This window comes from Mobula birostris, chromosome X, assembly GCF_030028105.1.
Source record: "Mobula birostris isolate sMobBir1 chromosome X, sMobBir1.hap1, whole genome shotgun sequence".
In the NCBI taxonomy this organism is placed as follows: domain Eukaryota; kingdom Metazoa; phylum Chordata; class Chondrichthyes; order Myliobatiformes; family Myliobatidae; genus Mobula; species Mobula birostris.
Window position 1 is genome coordinate 54,841,352 of NC_092402.1, and position 24,862 is coordinate 54,866,213.

The following is a 24,862-nucleotide window of genomic DNA, read 5'->3' on the forward strand; positions in this document are numbered from 1 at the left end:
TTTCTAATCCCATTCTCCAGACCCTTTATTATCCTACCCAGACACTCTGCTTTCTCCGCATACCCTCTTATTTCCTTTCACCTTTTGTCTCATTCCCTAGAAAATTTAATTCCACTGTTTCCCCTTGTGCCCTACATCCTTTGATATTACACATGGTCCAAGCTCACTCTTCTGACTCCCCACATAACTTTATATTCCACTCATTCCTATTCCTGTCCTATCACGAGATGTTCAAAATTGCGCGTGACATAACCTCTGGTTACTTTTTGGTCTCTGCACTGCTCCCTGCCACAGCCAGTCTGAGGAACCTGTGGAACAGAGAGGCAGAATTCAGGTTACTTTAACACTGACATCGCTATTCTCCCTCACTAACGTTTTGAAAGTGATATTGACATTTTTGTATGCACTGTGCATAGCTTGCAGATGTTGTGTGGGGTCAACACTATTCAGTTCCAAAAAGAAATGGTCCTACCCCCCCCCCCCCCCAAAAATTCATTTGCCTGCTTTTTTGTCATTTTACCAACAAACCAATGCCTTATAAAGCCTCAGCATCACATTCTTTTTTTTAGATTCTAGTCCTCTCCAAGTGAATGCTAACATTGCATTTGCCTTCCTCACCACCAACTCAACCTGCAAGTTAACCTTTAGGGAATCCTGCACAAGGACTCACGCACAAGTCCCTTTGCACCTCGGAATTTGAATTTTCTCCCCGTTTAGAAAATAGTCGATACTTTTATTCCTTCTACCAAAGTGCATGACCATACACTTCCCGGCACTGTGTTCCATCTGCCACTTCTTTGCCCACTCTCCTAATCTGTCTAAGCCCTTCTGTAGACTCCCTGCTTCCTCAACACTACCTGCCCCTCCACCTACCTTCATATCATCCACAAACTTGGCCACAAAGCCATCAATTTCCTCATCCTAATGATTGACATATAATATAAAAAGAAGCGGTCCCAACACAGACCCCTATGGAACACCCTCTATCTCCTTGTGACAGAAGCCAAATTCAAAGTAAGTTTATTATCAAAGTCCCCATACACTACATTGAGCTTCATTTCCTTGTCGGCAGTTCCAGGAAAATAAAGAAATGCAATTGAAACCTACCGAATGTCGAAGGACTAGATAAAGTGGATGTGGAGAGGATGTTTCCTCTGGTGGGGGTATCCAGAACTAGAGGGTACAGCCTCAAAACTGAGGGGTGACCTTTTAGAACAGAGATAAGGAGGAATCTTTTTTTTTGCCAAAGAGTAGTAAATCTGCGGAATGCTTTGCCACAGACTGCGGCGGAGGCCAAATTGGTGGGTATATTTAAAGTGGAAGTTGATAGTTCCCTGATCAGTCAGGGCATCAAAGGATATGACGAGAAGACAGGTGTATGGGGTTGAGTGGGATCTGGATGGGCTGAATGGCTTAATTCTGCTCCTGTGTCTTATGGTTTAATATAATTTGTGAAAAAAATTGTACATGAACAAAGATTAACCAACGTGTTAAAAAAAGACATCATGCAAATAATAAAAAAGAAAATAAATAATACTGACAAAATGAGTTGTAGAGTCCTTGAAAGTGAGTCTGTAGGATGTGGAATTAGTTAGTGTTGAGGTGAGTGAAGTTATCCACACTGGTTCAGGAGCTTGATGGTTGTAGAGTAATAACTGTTCCTGAGCCTGCCACTGTGGGAACACTCCTTGTAAATGTGCTCAGTGATGGGGAGAGCTTTGCCTGTATCCATGACATTTTGTTGGCTTTACAGTTCCTGAGCATTGATGTTTCCATACCAATGCTGAGCAATGTCATCGAGTACTATGGATGTAACAGTAATGCATCTTAGTCAGTGACTATTCAGACAAAAGGGCTTCCAGCAGCATGCCAACAGAGGGGATATAGTTAGGAGATAAGTAGAATTTTGCTGTGTTATTGACTTGTGTCTGGCCTTAGTTGAATATATTCAGGAGGCTTAAAAGGTGAATGATAGATATCATAGGCTATGCCTTGTATCTGTCACTGACTTAATTTTTCTGTTTCTTTTTTCTTGAAGCATGAAGTTTGTTTCAACAACAGCAGTCCACATTCCAGTCTCTTCCCTTTGAACAACAAGACTTTAGATGTTGACATCTATAAAGGGGTAAGTGGAGTCGCTCAGAAGTGAGATACAGCATGCTCCCATTGAATCATTCCTTACCACCGGATGGGGAAAGTGCTATTTGTAAACTGAAAATCAACAGCAATTATTCTTCCAAATTATACTCTTGCCTTTAAAAAAAATGATGCATTTTGCCTTGAGCGTGTTGGGTATTTAATTGAAGTCACCAGGGTGAAAATCAAACTTCCTTGCATGTTAATACAGAACAAAATGTGTATTTCGATCGGAATCCCTGGGCACAGGATGTCCATGTTCATCCAGTCCTCAGGTTGTGTATCATGATCTCTTTGTGTGTCCTTCAATTTCACAAGGACTTTTGTGGATTGAATGGTCCTAATGTTTGGAAATCTCTCCCAGCATCTTTTAAATATTTGTGGCTGGAGGTGTAGAATTAAAGTATGATCATGCCAAGCAGTTAAAATGTGATGAGTGAGAACCTGGCTGTACTTAAATCAGTTAATTATCCTTTTCTTTTGATCACAGGGTGTGGTGTTGGGCTGCTATTTTGGTGCTGCTGCTCTATACATCTGGGCCATTGGCATACTGGCTGCAGGTCAGAGTTCAACCATGACTGGAACATACTCTGGACAGTTTGTCATGGAGGTAATTTATAGTTCAGAATTTGTTTTCATTCTGAGACATTTCTTGTTTTTGCACAGACCTGTGTGTATGTTCTGGGAGTATTCAGTGAGCCAGCAAAATTAAGCACCAAGCTAGTCCTTTGTGTGTATCTGGTAGGGAGGTGGGGATGTGTATTGGATTAAAAAATGTGCTGTGGTTGTATGTGATGAGTTGATAACACAAGATGGACAAGGTGCATCAAAGTAACTGGGTATGAAACACTGAGACTTCTTAAAACTAAATAACACGGAGTACGCTTGCAGTAATCTATGCAAGTAATCAATAGCAGAGGGGAAAGTAGAAATGAAAAAAATTGAAAAGAAACTATATTGCAGCTCAAGAGTTTTCATAGTGCAAAATCTGTAAAACTTAAGAGACAGTAATTTATTTATTGGAGAGTCCAATAGAGTACAGCTTCTACACGTGTGTGTAGGGTGAGTGATGTGTGTGGGGGGAGTGGTGTGTGTGTGTGTTTGTCTTGGTGTCTGTTTTGTGTGTGCATGTGTGGTCTGTGTGTGCAGAGTGTGGTGTGTGTTCGTGTGTATGGGGGGTGTGTCTGTATGTATGTTGTCTCCTTGCCTTCTCTCTGTTCCTCAACCTTGTTTTTTTGCTCTAATGCATAACGAAGTATTATTTTGTTTTACAAGTTCATTAAAGGTTCCCTCTTTAAGGTAGGAAGCAAAAAGACGAGAAATTATAGGCCAATTAGTCTAACTTCAGTGGTTGGCAAGATGTTAGCGTTCATGATTGAAACAAAATATCTGCATGTATATCTGAGGATATTTGATGCAATTTTTATGGGAAATGTTTGTATAATGTTGTCTTTTTACACAATATTATGTGGTCTATATCCACACCTGCTGCTTCACCAGTGAATGTCCAAGTTGTTTATCTTGTACAGCTAAGTGTGGAATTTTCAGGTTTGGTTTTGCAAGCTTTTCAGACTTTGGATACCTTCTCAGACTATGCACTGGCTGATCTTTCTCCACGTTATCAATGGCTGCACACTTAGTCATAGTCATACTTTATTGATCCCGGGGGAAATTGGTTTTTGTTACAGTTGCACCATAAATAATAGTAATAAAACCATAAATAGTTAAATAGTAATATGTAAATTATGCCAGTAAATTATGAAATAAATCCAGGACCAGCCTATTGGCTCAGGGTGTCTGACCCTCCAGGGGAGGAGTTGTAAAGTTTGATGGCCACAGGCAGGAATGACTTCCTATGACGCTCTGTGTTGCATCTCGGTGGAATGAGTCTCTGGCTGAACGTACTCCTGTGCCCACCCAGTACATTATATAGTGGATGGGAGACATTGTCCAAGATGGCATGCAACTTAGACAGCATCCTCTTTTCAGACACCGCCGTCAGAGAGTCCAGTTCCATCCCCACAACATCACTGGCCTTACGGATGAGTTTGTTGATTCTGTTGGTGTCTGTTACCCTCAGCCTGCTGCCCCAGCACACAACAGCAAACATGATAGCACTGGCCACCACAATAGGGTTTAATTTGTGAAAAGGTGCTGGGGATCTTTCAAGAAATGTTTTTGTCAGAATTATGTTTGCAAACCATGGAACCAGACTTTACTTTTTCTATGGTGATGGTAAAAAACATTTACTCTGTAGCTCTGATGTACTTTATCTGCCTCAAAAGTATTTTCAGTTCAATGTACAGAAAATACTCAATCACTGAGCAAGTACTCAAGCTATGTACTTTTCCTCACAGGGCTTCCTGAACTTGACATGGTCTCGCTTTGCTCGTGTTCTCTTCACTCGATCTATTGCTATAATCCCAACACTACTGGTGGCTTTGTTCCGGGACGTTGAAAGTTTGACTGGAATGAATGATTTCCTCAATGTTCTTCAGAGTATGCAGGTGAGGTGATTTGCTTTCAAAAGGAAAGTGATAATAACATGCCTTTATAATGTAAAAAATTCAGAAATCAATAGATCCTGGAATGGTTCCAGAGGACTGCTAACATCACTCCACTCTTTAAGGTAGGAAGCAAAAAAACAAGAAATTATAGGCCAATTAGTCTAGCTTCAGTGGTTGGCAAGATGTTAGCGTTCATTTTTAAAGATGAGGGTTCGGGGTACTTAGAGGCACATGATAAAGTAGGCCCTAGTCAGCATGGTTTCCTGAAGGGAAAATCTTGCCTGACTAATCTGTTGGAATTCTTTGAAAAAATAACAGGCAGGATAGACAAAGGAGAGTCAGTGGATGTTGTTTACTTGGATTTTCAGAAGCCCTTTGACAAGATGCCGCACATGAGACTGCTAAACAGGATAAGAGTACATGGTATTACAGGAAAGCTACTAGCATGGACAAGAAGATTAGCTGAATGGCAGATGGCAAAGAGTGGGAATAAAGGGGGCCTTTTCTGTTTGGCTGCTGGTGATTAGTGGTGTTCAACAGGGGTTGGTGCTGGAACCGAATCTTTTTATGTTGTGGCGAGTTTGTGGGTGATACAAAGATAGGTGGAAGGGTAGGTAGCATTGAGAAAGCAGAGAATTTGCAGAAGGACTTGCACAGGTTTGGAGAGTGGGCAAAGACGTGGCAGATGGAATACATTCCGGGGAAGTGTAAGGTCACGCACTTTGGTAGATTAGAAGGAATAAGGTGTAGACTATTTTCTAAACAGGAAGCAAATTCAGAAATCAGAAGTGCAAAGGGACTTGGGAGTCCTAGTACAGGATTCTCTAAAGGTTAACTTGGAGGGTGAGTCAATGGTAAGAAAGACAAATACAATGTTAGCATTCAATTTGAGAGGACTAGAATAGAGGAGCAAGGATGTGATGCTGGGCCTTATAAGGCATTGGTCAGAGCACACTTGGAGTATTGTGAGCAACCTTAGGCCCCATATCTAAGAAACTATGTGCTATCATTGGAGAGGGTCCAGAGGAGGTTCATGATAATGATCCTGGAAATGAAAAGGTTAACATATGAAGGTGTTTGATGGCTCTGGGCCTGTACTCACTGGAATGAGGGAGGATCTTATTAAAACCTTCTGAATATTGATAGGCCTAGATAGAGTAGACTTGGAGAGGATGTTTCCTGTAGTGAGGGAGTCTAAGACCAGAGGGGACAGCCTTAGTATAGAAGGACATCCCTTTAGAAGAGAGACGAGGAGGAATTTCTTTAGGCTGAGGGTTGTGAATCTGTGGAATTCATTGCCGCAAATGGCTGCAGAGGCCAAGTCGTTGGGTACACTTAAAGTGGAGGTTGACACGTTCTTGATTAATCAAGTTCCAAGGAGATGGCAAGAGAATGGGGTTGAGAGGGATAATAAATTAGCCATGATCAAATGGTGGAGCAGATTCGATGGGCAGAATAGGCTAATTCTGCTCTTCTGTCTTATCATTTTATGGTCTCCACTTCCCTCACCCATTCAACCCTCACACCCTCTGAACATGCAGCTCTCTCCTCGCCAATCCCAACCCAGTCATCAAACCTGCAGACAGAGACGGAGCCGTTATAGTCTGGCAGGCTGATCTCGAGCTTGTAGAGACCAGATGACAGTTTGCAGACACCTCCTCTTACCAATCCCTGGACTAAATCCCATCAACAAACAGCAGATTGTCATCTCCAGCATTGTCACAAATCTCATTAAATGAGGAGGTCTCCCTTCCACAGCCACCAACCTGATAGTGCTCCAATCCCACGCTTCCCATTCCTTTGTCATTCCCAAAATCCATAAACTGGAGTGCACTGGTTGGCTGATTGTTTTTGCTCTTCCTCTGTCCGGGAGTCACCCGAGGCTCCTGTCTCACCACTTCCCCCTCCTCTATGCTGGCTGTCTCCCCTCTCCGTTCTGCCCTGGTGCAGGGTCTCAACACAAATAATCAAAAATTCCTTCCACCCCCAGATGCTGCTTGGGCCGCTGAGTTTCTCCAGCACTTTGCTTTTAGCTCCAGATTCCAGCATATGCAGTCTCATGTATCTCAAGCTTAATCACATCCTTCGTATAGGATAGTGACCAGAACGCCACACAACTTTCCAGAAGGAGTTTCACCAATGCCCTGCATAGCTGTAACTAGATATAGACACCTCTGCTATGGGGGAGAGTCTCTTACTGTCACCTTTGTCCATGCCCTTCATAATTTTGTTTATCTTAGTCAGGTCCCCCTTGACCTTCTCCACTGCTCACATCATCCAGTCCGTTCTGGGAAACATTCCACACTGGAAAATGCTGTGTCCCAGACAATCTCCTCTGCACCCACTCCAGTGCAGTCACATCTTTCCTCTCCTGTAACTGAAATCTAACCAGTCTTTTATAAAGTTGTCCTGGCTAACGAAAGCAAGTATTCCTTTAGCTTCCTTAATGACCTGAGTGCCATGGGTCACAAAGCTGCTGCCTCGCCTCCACAGGGACCTGGGTTCAGATCTGACCTCTGGCACTATATTGAATTATACGTTCTCCCCGTGATTATGTGGCTTTCTCCAGGTACTCTAGGTAGGAGATTGCCCTTGGTATATAGATGGCTAGTCGATTCTGGGAATGTAGGGAAAATGAAAGGAAACAGTTAGTGGGTTTGATTGTCAGCACGGACACAGACCCTCTGACTTATCTACCCGTGTTGCTGCCTTCAGGAATCCTTGGACATGTACACCAATTTCCCCCTGTTCCTCAGTATTTCCCAGGGCCTTGCTATTCCAGCTGCATTAGTCTTAACCAAAATGCATCACCTCGATTCTTTTCAGGGTTAAGTTCCATCTGCAATTCCTCTACCTTTTTGTTAATCAATGGGTTGATATACCTTTCTGTGGTCAAAGGTTACCTCATTATCAGAAACACCACCGTTCAAGGGCAGTGTGTTTACTTCAGTGGTATATGTGCAATTCTGGTTTATTGACAATGGCACTGTCCCCAGCTTGAATAAATAATCTTTCAACTCTCTGCAGCTGCCGTTTGCGTTGATCCCGATATTGACATTTACCAGTATGACCTCAATAATGCAGGACTTCGTCAACGGTCTGTAAGTAGATTGAACAGAATGCTCATCTTTTTCATTTGTGCCTTGTAATTGAGAATTCCAAATTTCATACACACTCAGTGGCCGCTTTATTTGGTACAGGAGTGGAACCCAGTGTGGTCTTCTACTGCTGTAGCCCATCCACTTCAAGGTTCCACGTGTTGTGCGTTCAGAGATGCTCCTCTGTCCACCACTGTCAGTTATTTGAGTTACTGTTGCTTTCCTGTCATCTTGAACCAGTCTGGCCATTCTACGCTGACCTCTCATTAACAAGGCATTTTCACCTGCAGAACTGCCACTCACTGGATGTTTTGTTTGTCACACCAATCTCTGTATATTCTGAGACTGTTGTGTGTGAAAATCCCAGGAGATCAGCAGTTTCTGAGGTACTCAAACCACCCCGTCTGGCACCAGCAATCATTCCACAGTCACTTAGATCACATTTCTTCCCCATTCTGATGTTTGGTCTGAACAACTGAACCTCTTGACCATGTCTGCATGCTTTTATGCATGAGTTTGATTGGCTCATTAGATATTCGTATTAACAAAGCAGGTGTACAGAAGGTACCTAATAAAGTGGCCACTGAATGTATATCTTCAAGTGGATTCCAGCCATAACCCACTTCTGATCTTCTGCTGCAAAGCTGCTAACCTATGAGTCAGTACATCATGCAACAAGTGACATAGTTAACTGCCAGAATCAAAAGGTAAATGCACTACTGCTTCAGGGATTACATCTGATTCTAATTTTAGGGTCTTGCAAAGGATGTCACAGTGGCACAGCTATAGAGACCTAGGTTAAATCTTGATCTGTTTGTGTAGAGTTTGAACACTGCGGTTCCCCCAGGGAGCTCCACTATTTGCTCCACTATGCTGCTCATGTACAGATTAGCATTCACCAGTAAAACTAGACGATTCTGGGCAATGTTCTCAGTGTGATTACCCATGGGTCACGTTGAGATCTTTAAGGATTGCCCAACACATCTTAAACTGGGTGCTTCTTAAAAAGCTGTAAAGTTCAGAATTTGGTGAAAAGGAAAGGAGCCACGTGTCTCCAATGCTCAGTGAGTTGTGTAAACTTGAGGCAGTAAGAATTGAAGATCTTATTCAGTGTTAGAGCTCTTAGAACACAAGAGTACATTACAGGCATAGGCCCCTTGGCCCACATAGTTCCATGTACTGATTCATGTTCTAAGCTCATCATCCTTAACCATAATGTTCCTATTGTTAAAATAAATGCTCAACCCCTTCTAACAGCGTAGAGAAACTGGGATCTTGGAGTGCATGAGCACAGAGTCCTCAAGGTGCAGAGCAGAATGATAAGGTGGTTCAGGAGGTGGATGGGACCCTGATCTTCATTGACTGAGGCACAGAATATAGGAGCAGGGAGGCTGTGCTGTGTCTGGATAACACATTGGTGAGGACACAGCAAATTCATTGGGGATAGGTCTGGTCACCATGCTGTGAGAGCACTGGAGAAGGTGCAGAGGGGATTCACCAGGATGTTGCCAGGGTTAGGGTTATGAGGAGAGGCTATCAAAACTGGGGCTGTGCTCTTTGAAACAGAGGAGACCAAGGGGAGATTTTATTAAGATAATAAAGTAAGTTTCAGTGTTATTCATGATCTGGTGAAAAGGTGCTGAAAGTAATCCATTTGGCCAATAAAATGCTGGCCCTGTTTGGAGAGAGCAGTGGGTAGAAGATGTGCTGTAGCTACAAAAAGTCCTGGTCAGCCCACATTGGAGTATGGCGAGTACCTTGGAGGAAAATATTGGCTTATGACTGAGGGCAATGTTGACTATCAGAATGAAACCTACACAAGTCGTAATCATAGAGTTATACTGCACAGAAAGAGGTTCTTCAGGCCAACTGGTCCATACTGACCAAGATGCCTTCCTGAGCTAGTCCTATTTGTCTGCACTTGTCCAAAATCCCTCTAAAGCTTTCCTATCCATGTCCTAATGTCTTTTAAATCTCAACCACTTCCTCTGGCAACTCATTCAACATATGGTCACCCCTCAACCTCCTACACTCCAGGAGTTTAAAAAAAACAACCCATCCGGCCTCTCTTTATAACTCAGGCCAAGTGGGATTACAACATTAGGTCAGTTTTCCCCGGAATGTACAAGATTGTGGTGGTCAGTCAGCCATTGCGAGACTGGAGGCTGAGACGAACTACAAGGGCTTACTTGTCTGCTGGGATCCACATGTTCCCTCCCAGCACGAAGCAGAGCAACTTCGTAATGTGTCCGCAAAGTTGCAGCGGCTACAGAACTGTGATAAAGCAGAATTATTTTTGTATAGATTGAAATGAGCGAGAGGAGTCCCGGAAAAACTTGCAAGAGCGTGCCGTCCAGCAGTGAGGGGAGAAAGTTGGATGTGGTACTGGGGCAGATGGAACAGTTTGGTGGGAAATCACCTCAGGAAGAGTGAGCATCTGACTGTTGGGTGTAGACTAGCTAGCAAAGGTTGAATAACCTTTGGAGGGACAACTTCAGCAAGCTGGAAAGGGCTCTGGTCCTGGAGAATTATAATTGAACAGTACTGAAGGAAGTGGTTCACATCCTTACCGAGGGGAAATGAAGGGCTTTGACAGCTGGATTTAGAGGTTAAAGTTAGGCAGCAAAAAGAGATTAAGGCATTTGAAACTCTCATAATGCAGGTAGTTTCCATAACACTAACCCTGCCCAAAGTGATGCTAGAGGCAGATACATTAGATACATTAGATACATTTTAAGAAACTCTTACATATGCACATGGATGATAGAACTATTGAGGACTATGTAGGAGGGAAGGGTTAGATTGATCTTGGAATAGGTTAAAGGTCAGCACAACATAAGACATAGGAACAGGATTGGCCATTCCATCATGGTTGATTTATTATCCCTCTCAACCCCATTCTCCTGCATTCTCCCCAACATCATGGGCTAAAGTGCCTGCACTGTGCTGTAATGTTCTACCCTCTATTCTCTGTTCAGATTGTTCCAATGCAATTGATCAATTAGGGATTACCATTTGTGTTACACAGGATGCATTGACTACAGCACAATCGGGAAAATCTTTTTTAAATAACTGCTTTGAAGGCAACTGCTGCCTGTAGTTGTGATGCAACTTTTGGTAATACAAGTTTCCTGAGGAGTGTAAATATCACATCATAGCAGAACTACCTGTATAGTGAAGGAACACACATCAAAGTTGCTGGTGAATGCAGCAGGCCAGGCAGCATCTCTAGGAAGAGGTACAGTCGACGTTTCAGGCCGAGACCCTTCGTCAGGACCCTGTACCTCTTCCTAGAGATGCTGCCTGGCCTGCTGCGTTCACCAGCAACTTTGATGTGTGCTGCTGGAAATTCCAGCATCTGCAGAATTCCTCATGTTTACGTGTATAGTGAAGGACCAGGTTGATTAAAGTACAGAGGGAATCTGGGAAAGAGAGTAACGGAGGCTAAGAAACACAAAAGAAGATTAGCAGCTAACACAAGAGTATACAAAGTGTATTCTAAACACATAAAGGTTAAGACCTTTAGATAAAGGCTGAGGCTGGTTAAGGGACATAAAAGGACAAGACTCCAGTGTGTGTTACTGACTGAGCACTGTGCATCTGTCCTCACTAGATGGTGCAGGCGAGGCACAGTGACACTACAGGCAGCAAACAAAACTACTAAATATTCTATTAATTATATTTTTTCTGGACTAGGACTAGGATCACTGTAATCCTCAGCCTGTAATTTCCTTTCGGGAGTTGTGCTTTTGAACCATCTGTATGCTTGGCGTTTTTGTGGTATCTTGAAGGATTCAGCGAATTGAACTCTGAAGAATGCAGGTGCAGCCGCGGCAGCCATTTCTGGAGCGGCCTTGGGCCGAGACTGAAACTTTGGGTCAGATCAAAGTTGCAGAGCCTGGGCCCAGGAGCTGAAAATGGACTGACATTTAGCCGAGCCAGATTAAAAAGTGGGTGGGTGTGGTGCCAAGCTGATTGAGTGAGCGACAACATGGCAGAAGGACACCTGACAAGCAGAGTAATTTTGAAATGGCGAGGGGTGGGGAATATTGGTTTTGAGAGGGATTTGGAGTGCTATTAGACCAGTCACTGAAAGGTGCCACACAAGTGCAGCAAGCAATTCAGAGGACAAATGGTACGGAGGCTTTCTGCCAAAAGAGGATTTGAGAGCAAGTGTAAAGGTGGCTTACTGCAGCTATTCAGGGCCTTGATGAGACCATACCTAGGATCTAGTTGCCATCAGAAGCTGGTTCCAGGTTTGTTGTACAAAGAGTGATCAAGAAGATTAGGCTCGTGTTCTCTCGTGTTTTGAAGAATAATTGAAGAAACCTTTGAAACTTGCCAGATTCCATCCCCCCTCTTTAAGGGAACATGAGGGGGAACTTAGAGCGCAGTGAGAATGTGGAACAAGCTGTCAGCGGAAGTGGTGAATGCGGGTTTGATTTCAATTTGTAAGAGAGGTTCGATAAGTCCATAGCTGGGAGGGGTGTAGAGGGCTATGGTCCAGGTGTGGGTCAATGGGACTTAGGCAGAGTAACGGTTCAGCTTGGACTAGTTTCTGTGCTGTAGTGCTCTGTGATGCTATGACACTTCTTGAAGGTGGCACAGACAAAAAGGATGTTTCCCTGGCTGAAGAATGCAGAACAAGGGACCTCAGTGTCAGAATAAGGTCAAACCATTTGGGGTGAAATGAGCAATTTCCTCAGAGGGGCATTGCCTACTGGATTCATTCAATACTGAGATCAGTAGATTTCTGAATACTAGGGGAGTCAAGGTATATGGTGAAAGGCAGAAAATGGACCGATAATGGGCAGTGCAGGCTCATGGGGCCTGATAGCCTTGGGTCTCAGATTGGAAATGTATAGAGTCATAGAGTGATAGAACTATACAGCACAGGAACAGGCTTTTCTGTTCATCTCGTCCATGCTGACCAAGTTGTCCAACTGAGCTGGTCCCATTTTCCCACCTTTAGCCCGTATCCCTCTAAGCATTACTTACCCAAGTACCTGTCCAAATGTCTCTTAAATGTTGTAATTGTACCCTTGTCCACTACTTCCTCTGGCACCTCCATATATCGTCATCTCTCTGGAAAAAGTTGTCCCTCGGGTCCTCTTTAAATCTTTCCCCTCTCACCTTAAACTTGTACCCTCTAGTTTTGGACTCCCCTACACTGGGGAAAAGACTTTGGCTAGTCATCTTTTCTATGCCCCTCACCTTAATCTTATGATCCCATCGGGGTGAAAGCTGGAAGGTTCCAGTATCCAGTGCAGTTAGGATAGGTGATTCTGTCTTTAAAGTAAACATAGGGGAGAGAGTAAAACACCAATTCCCATCCTTAGCATTAATTATTTCTGCAACTCTGTAGATTTTGTCTTGTCTGTCTGATTTTGATATGTTCCATTGTTAATATCTTCAGGGTAATTACCATTGTTTTTTTTTCCCCAGGGCATGGAAGATTGGTGGTGGAGTAGTCATTTTTATCGTCTGTGCCATTAATATGTATTTTGTAATAGTTTACGTTTCAAGCCTGGGACACGTGGTACTTTACCTGGTGGCGGCCTTCATTTCACTTGCATACTTGAGTTTTGTTGCTTACCTGGTAAGTTCTGGAAGAAATTCTGCTTAATCTCCTTCCTGATATCTTATAATTAATGAAAGGAGTTGCCATTCTCGCTCAGTCATCTTGTGCTCTGAACCAGGCTGGAAAGTCCAGCTTTAATTGGGCATAACTTCAAAACGTCTGCAGATATTTTGTAAATGTTGTGAAAAATGAATACAATAAACATCTCCAGATGACATAGATGAGTGAACTGGGCATAAACAGCGTTTACATTTAAGAGAAGTGCACTCAGTGGCCACTTTATTATGTATACCTGCATACCTACTCATTAATGCAAATGTCTAATCAGCCAATCATGTGGCCACTCAATGCGTAACATGGTCAAGAGGCTCAGTTGTTCAGACCAAACATCAGAATGAGGACGAAATGTGATCTGAGTGACTTTGACCGTGGACTGATTGTTGATGCCAAACGGGTTGGTTTGAGTATCTCAGAAACTGCTGATCTCCTGGGATTTTTACACACAACAGTCTCTAGAGTTTACAGAGAATGTACGAAAAGCAAAAATCATCCAGTGAGTGTCAGTTCTGTGGGTGAAAATGCCTTGTGAATGAGAGAGGTCAAAGGAGAATGGCCAGACTGGTTCAAGCTGACAGGAAGGAGACAGGAACTCAAGTATCGAACCTTGAAGTGGATGGCCACTGAGTGAATAAATTAATGGATTTGAAGTCAGAACTAATTAAGAAAGCTGTTTTGGAGGAAAAATAAACCTTTGTATGGTTAAGGACCTAGGTATTATTTAGAGAGGAACTGCCTACAGACGCTTACTGGTTCTGATACACCTCTACATTTCAAGAATGGAAGTTCAGTGAGGTCAGGCAGCATCTGTGGAGAGGGAATCAGCTAATGTTGCAAGTGGATAAGTCACCTGCACTAGATGGACTACACCCCAGGGTTCTGAAAGAGATTGTGGAGGCATTAGTCATGATCTCTCAACAGTCCGGCGGACTGGAAAATTGCAAATGTCACTCCACTCTTGAAGAAGGCAGGGAGGTAGGAAATTATAGGTCAGCTAGCCTGACTTCAGTGGTTGGGAAGATGCTGGAGTCCATTATTAAAGATGCGGTTTCGGGGTACTTAGAGCACATGGCCGCAGTCAGCATGGTTTCCTTAAGGGAAAATCTTGCCTGACAAATTTGTTGGAATTCTTTGAAGAAATAGCAAGCAGGATAGACAAAGGAAAATTGGTTGATGTTGTGTACTTGGATTTTCAGAAGCCTTTTGACAACATGCCATACGTGAAGTTGCTTAGCAATATAAGAGCCCATGTTATTACAGAAAAGCTACTAGCATGGCTAGAACATTGGCTGATTGGCAGGAGGCAATGAGTGGGAATAAAGGGAGCCTTTTCTGGCTGGCTGCAGGTGACCAGTGATTTTCTGCAGGGGTCTGTGTTGGGACCGCTTCTTTTTATGTTGTATGTCAATGATTTGGATGATGGAATTGATGGCTTTGTGGCCAAGTTTATGGACGTGTAAAGATAGGTGGAGGGGCAAGTGGGATACAGTGTTGGGAAGTTTATAGTCATACAATTCGGTAGAAGGAATAAAGGTATAGACTATTTTCTATATGGGGAGAAAATTCAAAAATCTGAGGTGCATATGTACTTGGGAGTCCTTGTGCAGGATTCCCTAAAGGTTAATTTGCTGGTTGAGTCAGTAGTGAGGAAGGCAGATTCAATGTTAATATTCATCTTGAGCAGATTAGAATATAAAAGCAAGGATGTAATGCTGAGGCTTTATAAGGCGCTGGTGAGGTCTCACGTGGAATATTGTGAGCAGTTTTGGGCTCCTTGTCTCGGAAAGGACATGCTGACATTGGAGAGGGTTCAGAGGAGGTATATGAGAATGATTCCAGGAACAAAAGGCTCATCATATAAGGAGGGTTTGAAGGCTTACTGGAATTTAGAACAATGCGGGGGGCGGGGGCGGAATCTCATTGAAACCTATTGAATGTTGAAAGGCCCAGATAGATTGGATGTGGAGAGAATATTTCCTATAGTGAGGGAGTCTAGTACCAGCGGGCACAGCCTCAGAATTGACAGACGTTCATTTAGCACGGAAATAAGGAGAAATTTCTTTAGCCAGAGGGTGGTGAATCTGCAGAATTTGTTGCCACGGGTGATGGTGGAGGCCAAGTCATTGGGTGTATTTAAGGCAGAGATTGATAGATTCTTGATAAGTCAGGGCGTGATAGGTTACAGGGAGAAGGCAGGAAAATGGATCAGCCATGATGAAATGGTGGCACAGACTCACTGGGCTGAATGACCTAATTCTGCTCCTATGTCTTATGGTCTTAGGGATGATCTTCCATCAGAGTGGGAAAAAGACAGAAATTAGGCAAAGTAGGGTGGGGCAGAGAGAACTAGAGAGAAATTAGAGGTGGGCTGGAGCCCAGCAAAGACGATCGCTCAAGTGGTGGTAGGTCCCAGATTCCACAGCCTTTTCCGAGAGAAATTTGGGTGGCAAGTTTCTGCAGTACCAGACACCCACCAAACAAATGCACAAACTACTGCGGGCTGGGTGTCATATTCCTGAACTGTGGATGCACGATCAGCAGTAGGAGTGCTGTGCTTAGGCGAATCTAAGAGCCATAGAACTTAGAACAGTACACCACACAGACAGGCCCTTCGGCCCACCATATCGCTGCTGACCATGTTGCCAATTTGCGCATCTGCTGAACATGGTCTGTTCTCCCCCATTCCTCTGCCTGAACATGTCTGTTTAAATGTCTCTTAAATATTGCTATTATATCTGTCTCCCCACCTCCCTGGCAACACGTTCCAGGCACCCATCACTCATTTTTTAAATAAGCTTCCCCTGCATATCTCTTAAACATTCCCCCTCTCACCTTAAGTCTATGCCTCTCAAAACTCTATAAACTTTCTATCAGTTAACCTCTGATGCTCCAGAGAAAACAACCCAAGTTTGGACCTATCTTTCCTAGCTCATGCCCTCTAATCCAAGCAACAACTTGGTGAAACTCTCCTGCACTTTCTCCAAAGCCTCCACACCCTTCCTGTAATGGGGCGACTAGAACTGCACACAGCACTCCAGACGTGGTCTACCCAAAGTTTATTTAGCTTCGGTTTGGCTTGTCGCCCTTTATGTTCAATATCCCAACTGATGAAGGCAAGTATGTTTTACACCACCTGTCCACACGTGTTGCTAATGTCAGGGAACTATGGACTTGCACCCTGAGTTCTCTGTGTACATCAATAAGCCTCCTTTCTGTATAATATCCTCATACATTTGACCTCTTAGAGTGCAATGCCTCACACTTGTCCAGATTAAACTCCATCTGCCATTGCTTTGTCTATATTTCTAACTGGGCTATATCATGCTGAATCCTTTGACAACCTTCCTCACTTCCTACAACTCCACCACTTTTTGTATCATCTTCAAACTTCCTACTCAAGCCACCCTCGCTTTTGCCCCAGTCTCTTATATACTACATATCAAGGCCTGCAAGCGCTCCTTTCACGTATCTCGCTTGGCAAGTTGGCAAATTCAGAACAGAGTTTGCTCTTTGGTGAGGGCAGTGAGTTTGGACTTTAAAGATTCTCGCCCATGTAGCACACAGAAAATCTCTCTCATGACTTGCCAATGGTTAATCAAACTGACTACTGTTTCTTGTCTCGGCAGGTCTGGTATTGTGTTGTCTCACTGGGAGTCACCTCTTTGAACTGCGGACGCACGGTAAGCAGCAGCGGTGCTGTGCTTATAGAAGAGCAAAGCGAGTATGAGAATTAACCAGAGAAAGCTCCTTTCTGTGCCCCATGTCAACACACTGGGACCTAGCTTTATTGAATTGTGCTCTGAACACCAGTCCTTAGCGAGCCATGTGAAAACTGTTCCAATCTAGGCTTTCTCCAGAAGGCATTTAATCAGATTTTTACAATATTAGGTAGCATTTATAAGTGTTTAGAATTATAATTTTAAGTTAGAAGCTTTAAGTACTGATTTATCACCACTTTTATATTTGAATTTTGACAGCCTGTTGGTACTGGATTGATCAGATGTTCTTCCTCTGACCATGTGTCAGGTACTTGACAAGGATTCCAACTACAAATGTATTTTTATGGGTGTGTGCAGCTATAATTAAAATGTAGAAGTTTTGCTGCTAACAATCTGTAATGTTTTTAAATGAAACAATTCTATATATAAAATAATCAATCTGTGCGCCACCAGACTGGGCATTTTGTTGGGCCAACACTTGGAGTGGGCCTCTCTTCAGATCATTGTCCTGATGTACGTTATGCTTCTCTTCTCCATTCTGTTGAGATACCAGCCTCCTGCGGGGAGGCAGCGGAGATGCCCTCGCCCTCCACAGCCCAACGAGAAATACACTGAACAATGTCACTCAGTTGGAACCGCACCAACACCATGCCCCATCTTCTTGACAGGAGTTTGGCGATGCACTGCCAAAGGTTTTCTCTGCTGTGCAGCACCTCCTGTAGGTCATATCTCAACTAAGTTTACAGATGGTATTTCATGGAATGTGTGTTTGATCTCAAATAAAAAGAGAATCAAAATTTAACCCAGTAAAAGGACCAAACTCCTTAATTTACTCACTAGATCAAGGATCGTATTTAAAACATGCTATCCTGATGTTGCATAGGCAGACCAGCCAAATTAGAGAAGTCCCATCACTGATACCAATATTAATATACCCAAATGAAGTGCCTCCGTGACTAAAATCAAGACATCTTAAATCGCAATGCCTCATAATCTTGACACTGAGCTCAATCCCATCAAACTCAAATGAAACATGAGTGAATGAGCAACACAGGCAAAAAGCTGAAAGAACTCAGCAGGTCAGACAGCATCTATGGAGGGAAATGGGTAGTTGGCATTTCGGTTTAAGACCCTTCATTTGGAACAAATGAATATCTTGCCCTGCTAAAATCATCCAGGTTCCTGATAAACACAATGGGGATCTGGGTCAACAATTCAGGGGCATTCAGTTCCCCATCAAGTATAAAAGGCCATGATTAGCATGTATAGGTAGATTCAAAGTCTTTTTAATAGGTCCCATAATGACCTTGTCTGTGGTGACACCTCGTTTAACATGAAGGTGTAATATATCAACATATCATAATGCCCTCAAAGCTCTCTAACTTCGGCCTAGGTTTCAGCCTGGCCTTGCCTTAAACTCAAAGACTACTATCAACTTTCCAATAGGGTCCTCACTGCAGACATCCGATCAGTGTTAGCACCTGGGTACTTGTCCTAACACTCTGATGTTCAGAAAGTAGTTTCAGCATGCTGACCCAGCGAATGGCTTTCCTTCTCTTTTCTCCTTCCACACCTACTTTCATGTGTGTCTGTTGAGCTCTCCTTGGGTTGTTTGATGATGAAAGGCAGCCCAGCCAAGCCTGGTGTTGTCTGTGTCAAAATGAGTGTGTCTCTGTAAGATTGATTGCCAGTATTATGACCATGTTTGTAATGGCACCTTTTCTGTGGGGACGATGACCAACACAAAGAATTTGCAGGTCCTCTTGGGAACTGTCTGTTCCCAAATATGCATTTGTGTCTCTGTTCTTATTCAGAGTACTTTGTTCTAAATGCAATGCTGGGGCGTGGAGTGAGGTGTGTACAAACCTCTGCATAAAAGTACAAGTGCAAAGCTGTACGTAAAGGAGATGCATGATAGATTGAACAATTCGAACTGTGAGCTGTCAAACTGAGGAAGGCATCAAAACCAACTTGTGAAAGTCACTGCCCTGGTTGCAGAGCCTGAGTTGAAGAATTTTACGCAAGGTCCCATGAAAGTCTACAAGTGCATTTCCATCAATCTATTGTCACATTAAATTGCATAAAATTAATTTTGAAAAATTGGGATTTTTATTGCTTGGAGAAAATTCTTGCTTTCATTCCCTTGATGTATTATGCTGTTTCATTATCTCCTATTTCTCTCTGCACCTGTACATGCAGCCTGTAAATAAATCTGTTTTATCTGTATGCTTTGGTCTGACAGCGTTCTGTTTTTTCCACCACAAGGCCGAGTCGAGACAACATGAACATTCGCATTAGGTCACATCAACACTGTTCTTGTGGGAGCAACTCTTGATCTAGAACCATAGAGCAGTACAGCACAGATACAGGACCTTCAGCCTTCTGGAACTTCACCAGTGGCTAACAATGAAGCAACTATCTCCACAATTTCTTCTCTAGCTTCCCACAAAGTGTGAGGATGCACACAATACAGTCCTGGGGATTTATTCACCTTAATACTCTGAAAGGCTGCAAACACTTCCTCACTGGTAGCATAAATGTTCTCCAAAGTACTTCCATCAGTTTTCTTTGTATCTAAAGCATCCACAACTTTCTTCTCAATAAACACCGAAGAGAAATATTGAATGAAATTCCCATCTGTCTCCTGCAGTTCAAGGCATAGACAGCCCTGCTGATGTCCAAAGGGGCCTACTCTTTCCCTTGCCACCCTTTTACTCTTTCTCTTTCTATAGGACCTCTTCGGATTTTTCCTGAACTTTACCTGCCAGATTCACCTCGTACTCTCTTTCCCTCTTAAGTGTATTCTTAATCTTTTTATAGTCATTAAGGGATTCACTAGCCCCCTGACCTCCTAAATCCAGTGTACGTTTCCTACCGTTTCTTGGCCAGAATACTCACTATCCCTCGCCAGCAAAAGTCTCTTAAACTTGCTAGGTTTACCCTTCACCCTAATAGGAATATGCTGCCCTGGACTTATCCAGTCAATTTAGACCATGAGATCATAAGACGTAGGAGCAGAATTACGCCATTAGGGCCATTAAGTCTGCTCTGCCGTTCCATACTGACTGAGTTATTATCATTCTCAACCCCATACTGCTGCCTTCTACCCATATCTTTTCTCGCCCTTACTAATCAAGAACCTATCAACCTCTGCTTTAAATATGCCCAGTGACTTGGTCTCCACAGCCATCTGCAGCAATTAATTCCACAAATTCACCACGCTCTGGCTCAAGAAGTTCTTCGTCATCTCTGTTCTACGGGGTGCCCATCTATTCTGAGGCTCTGTCTTCTGGTACGAGACTCACCTACTATAGGAAACATTCTCTCCACATCCAATGTATCTAGGCCTTTCAAAATTCAATGGATTTCATTGGGATTTCCCCCCTCATTCTTCTAAACACCAGCAAGCAGAGGGTTAACCCTTTCATTCCTGGAATCATTTTTGTAAACCTCCTGTGGACTCTCTCCAATGCCAGAATACTTTCTCTTAGATACAGGGACCAAACCTGCTCACGATACACCGTGTGGTCTGACCAATGCCGTTATAAAACCTTAGAATTTTATCTTTGCTTTTATATTCTGGTCATCTTGAAATAAACATTAACATTACATTTGCTTCCCCCGATTCAAACTGCAAGATAACCTTTAGGGAATCCTGCACGAGGACTCCCAGGTCCCCTTGTGCCTCTGATTTCTGAATTTCTCTCCCCAGTTAGGAAATAGTCTTTGTCTTTATTACTTCTACCAAGGTGCATAGCCATACATTTCCCTACACTATATTCCATCTGCCACTTCTTTACCCATTCTCCTAATCTGTATAAATCCTTCTGCAGACTCCCTGCTTCCTCAACACCTCTCATCGTATCGCCTGCAATCATGGCCACAAAGCCATCAATTCCATCATCCAAATCATTGACATATAACGTGATATGAAGCAGTCCCAGTGCCAATCCCAACCCCTGCAGAACACCAATAGTTACCATCAGCCAACCAGCAAAGGCCCCCTTTATTCCCACTCCTTGCCTCCTGTCAGCCAATTTTCTGTCTATCTTTCCTGTAATATGATGGACTCTTGTTTAGGAGCCTCATGTGCAGCACCTTGTCAAAGTCCTCCTGAAAATCCAAGTAAACAACATCCATTGACTCTCCTGCCCGTTACTTCCTCAAAAAATTTCAACAGGCAAGATCTTCCCTTAAGGAAAGCACTCTGATGTGCCTTCAAGTACCCCAAAACCTCATCCTTTATACAGTAATGGACTCCAAGATGTTCCCAACCACTGAAGTCAGGCGAACTGGCCTATAATTTCCTTTCTTTTGCCTCCTTCCGTTTTAAAGAGTGGAGTGATATTTGAAGTTTTCCAGTCGTCCAGAACCAATCCAGAATCTAGTTACTCTGGAAAGATCATTACTAAAGCTTCCACAATCTCTTCAGCTACCTCTTTCAGAACTCTAGGGTGACGTCCATCTGGTCCAGGTGACTTTCAGACCTCTCAGCAAAATACTTATTTAATTCAATTACCATTTCTTTGTCCCCTATTACTACCTCTCCAGCATCATTTTCCAGTGGTCCAATATTCACTATTGCCTCTCTTTTACAACTCATTTATTTGGAAAAATGTTGGGTATCCTCTTTGATACTATTGGCTAGCTTAACTTCATATTTCACCTTTCTCTCTTTATTGCATTTTAGTTGCTTCTCAACCATAAGCTCCCAACTGTGATCTTCTTCCAGCCACAACTCGGTGATATCCACAACGTCATACCTGGCAACCTCTAACAGCGTTACAAAGCCACCTACTTTATTCTGTATACTGCATGCATTCAAATTCGTTTCTGCTAGATTCTGCCTAATTCCCCCAAAATTAGCCCTTCCCCAGTTTAGGACCCTAAATGGTGGACCTGTTCTCTCCTTTTCCATCATATTTTGAACTAGTAGAATCATGGTTCTACTAGTCAGAGTGTTCCCTGACTGCCACTTCAGTTACCTGCCCTGTCTCATTCCTCAGGAGAAGGTCCAGTATTGAATCTTCCCAAGTAAGCCCCTGATATACTGACTCAGGAGACTTTCCTAGACACACTTCATAAATTCCAACCTATTCCAGACCCTTAACAATACCGGGAAAATTAAAATCTCCCACTATTACAACCCTGTTGTTTTTATGACTATGAACGATTTCTCTACACACCTGCTGCTCAAGTTCCCACTGACTATTGGGAGCGGGTTCTATAATACAGCCGCACTAGAGTGACCTTCCCCTTCTTGTTTCAAGTTCTATCCACGTTGCCTCGAGGGATGATTCCCAAGAATGTGATCTAAGTGCTGCTGTTACATGTTCCTTTATCATGAAGGCAACACCCCTTCCTTGCTTACCTGTTTCTCTGTCATGCCTGTAGCATCTATATACTGGAACACTGAACTGCCAGTCCTGTCCCTCTGCCATGTTTCTGTTAGGGCTATAACATCCCACTCCTCAGAGCCAATCCATGCTCTCAGTTCATCCACCTTACTTCATGCACTGGCATAAAAGCAGCTTAACTGAGCAGCACACACAAAATGCTGGAGGAACTCAACAAGTCAGGCAGCATCTAAGCAGTCAAGCTTTTGGGCTGAGACCCTTCATCAGGACTGGAAAGGAAGTGGGAAGAACCCAGAATAAGAAAGGGTGGAAGGGGAAAGAGTACAAACTGGCAGGTGATAGGTGAAACCAGGTGAGTTTAACTGACTATTCCTTTTCCTGCCTTTACTGTGGCCCTGGCTATCCAGATTATAAAACTTGTTCTTGCTGGCTACTGCTTTATCCCGTGACTTGTTCTTACTGAGAGTCCCAGCGACCTGCCAGTCTAAGTCAACAATGCCCACTTTGGGGTCATTACATAATGGAATAAAAACTCAAAGTACTGAACATGTTCTGCCAGTCAGGCAATGTCTTTGGAGGGAGACATGATTAATGTTTCAGGTTGATTGACCCTTCATTGTTTCTGAAACGTTGGGCCAGCTGGTTGTTGCTGCCATTGCAACTAGAAACTTCAGAAGTCCCATCCCACATGCATGATCAAACATGGATCTTTGGGACTCTGACTAGTTTGAGGTGGGACAGTAAAGCCCAACCCTAATAGGGAATTGTCCTGGGAGGATCTAAGACCCCACTGATTTTTGTTAATTTGTTTTGTCGGCCTCTTAATTAAAATTTTTGGAGTGACATTTATTTATTTCCAGTTCTTGCATGACTGAATATCAGAGGTGTTTAAATGACTAACCCAATTACAACTCGTATTAGCTCCAGCTTTGTTGGCTATCAGTGTTTCAGAACAAGGCACTCTGTGATGCCACAGCCCTTGTTGTCAGACAGAACTCGCCTTTGGACCTGCAGTACAGAGGCCCAGTGTGAGCAATGAGGGACTTCAGTAATATAGGGAGACTGCAGAAGTTGGATTGTTGTTGTAAGAAGACTAATAAGGGCACTCTAAACCATAAACAGTTTTGATTGCGAAAATAAGAAGCTTTTTCCACTTCAGAACTACTACTGAATTTGCTGAAGATTTGAAAGAATAACTAAAGATTCAGAAGTTGATGGCAAGATTCTTTTATGAGGAGCATCACAATGATTTTATTACAATGCCTGAAAGGCTAGGTGATAAAGATTCAATAATAACATTCAAGAAGAACTTGAGTAAGTATTTGATGTATAGAATATTTGACAACAGAGAGAGAGAAAAAAAACAAGAGTGGCGTTTAATTGAATACATCCATTTAAAAGGTATCCTGGACATATTGTTCTAAGTGGTGTCTTTCTAAATTCTATGAATGCCAGTCTATTACAGAGAGTTCCACATTCAAACTACAAATAGTGGGATTTTACGTCTGCCCCTGGGAAGTACAGGTGTTGCTGGGTGAGCAATTCCACACAGTGGATATCAGGCCAACAAGATCTGGCCCATAACTTCTGTTTCTCTCTCAACAGCTGCTTCCTGACCTGCTAAGTGTTGTCAGTATTCTGTTTTGTTTCAGATTTCCAGCAACTTTGGGTTTTTGTTGTCCTGAAGCCGCTGGGCCAATTGCTGCACTATCTAAAGGCCTGGGAAGTGACTGAGGACAATGAGAGTCAGGGGGAGCAGACATAGATCATCAGACTAAGAAGCTGTTGATGGGAGAAAACTTCTGCTCTGCCCAGTTCTCTAGCATGTCATGTAACGTAGAGTCACGTTACAGAAAGGCATAAGAGCAAAGGGTTCTTGTAGTGGGGTTACCTTACCAATGTTGACTGCGATTTTGTCAGTGCACGGGGCTTAAATGCGTGAAATTTGTTTAAGTGCCTCCAAGTTTTTTGAGACAATATGTATAGTTCATCCAGCAGCGGGTGTGTACTTATACTTTATTGTCACCAAACAATTGATACTAGAACGTACAATCATACAGCGATATTTGATTCTGCGCTTCACACTCCCTGGATTACAAATATTAAATATTAAAAATAGTAAAAATTAGTAAATATTAAAAATTTAAATTATAAATCATAAACAGAAAATAGAAAAATGGAGAGTAAGGTAGTGCAAAAAAACCAAGAGGCAGGTCTGGATATTTGGAGGGTGTGGCCCAGATCCGGGTCAGGATCCGTTCAGCAGTCTTATCACAGTTGGAAAGAAGCTGTTCCTAAATCTGGCCGTACGAGTCTTCAAGCTCCTGAGCCTTCTCTCAGAGGGGAGAGGGACAAAAAGTGTGTTGGCTGGGTGGGTCGAGTCCTTGATTATCTTGGCAGCACTGCT

At 43.1% G+C, this 24,862-nt stretch overlaps 1 protein-coding gene across 3 annotated transcripts in view; it reads left to right on the forward strand.

Moving 5' to 3' along the window:
• Positions 1-24,862, forward strand: part of LOC140191370 (natural resistance-associated macrophage protein 2-like) — a 118,638-nt gene that overhangs the window by 84,701 nt on the left and 9,075 nt on the right. For 2 of the 3 annotated variants that reach the window (XM_072248724.1, XM_072248723.1), the window contains exons 11-16: positions 2,039-2,125; positions 2,627-2,746; positions 4,494-4,643; positions 7,671-7,744; positions 13,187-13,340; positions 17,006-17,059. In XM_072248724.1, coding sequence (XP_072104825.1) covers positions 2,039-2,125; positions 2,627-2,746; positions 4,494-4,643; positions 7,671-7,744; positions 13,187-13,340; positions 17,006-17,059 — 639 coding nt within the window. Of the gene's footprint in view, positions 1-2,038; positions 2,126-2,626; positions 2,747-4,493; positions 4,644-7,670; positions 7,745-13,186; positions 13,341-17,005; positions 17,060-17,356; positions 19,325-24,862 lie in introns of those variants that run through there. The other variant, XM_072248725.1, reaches the window with a different exon arrangement.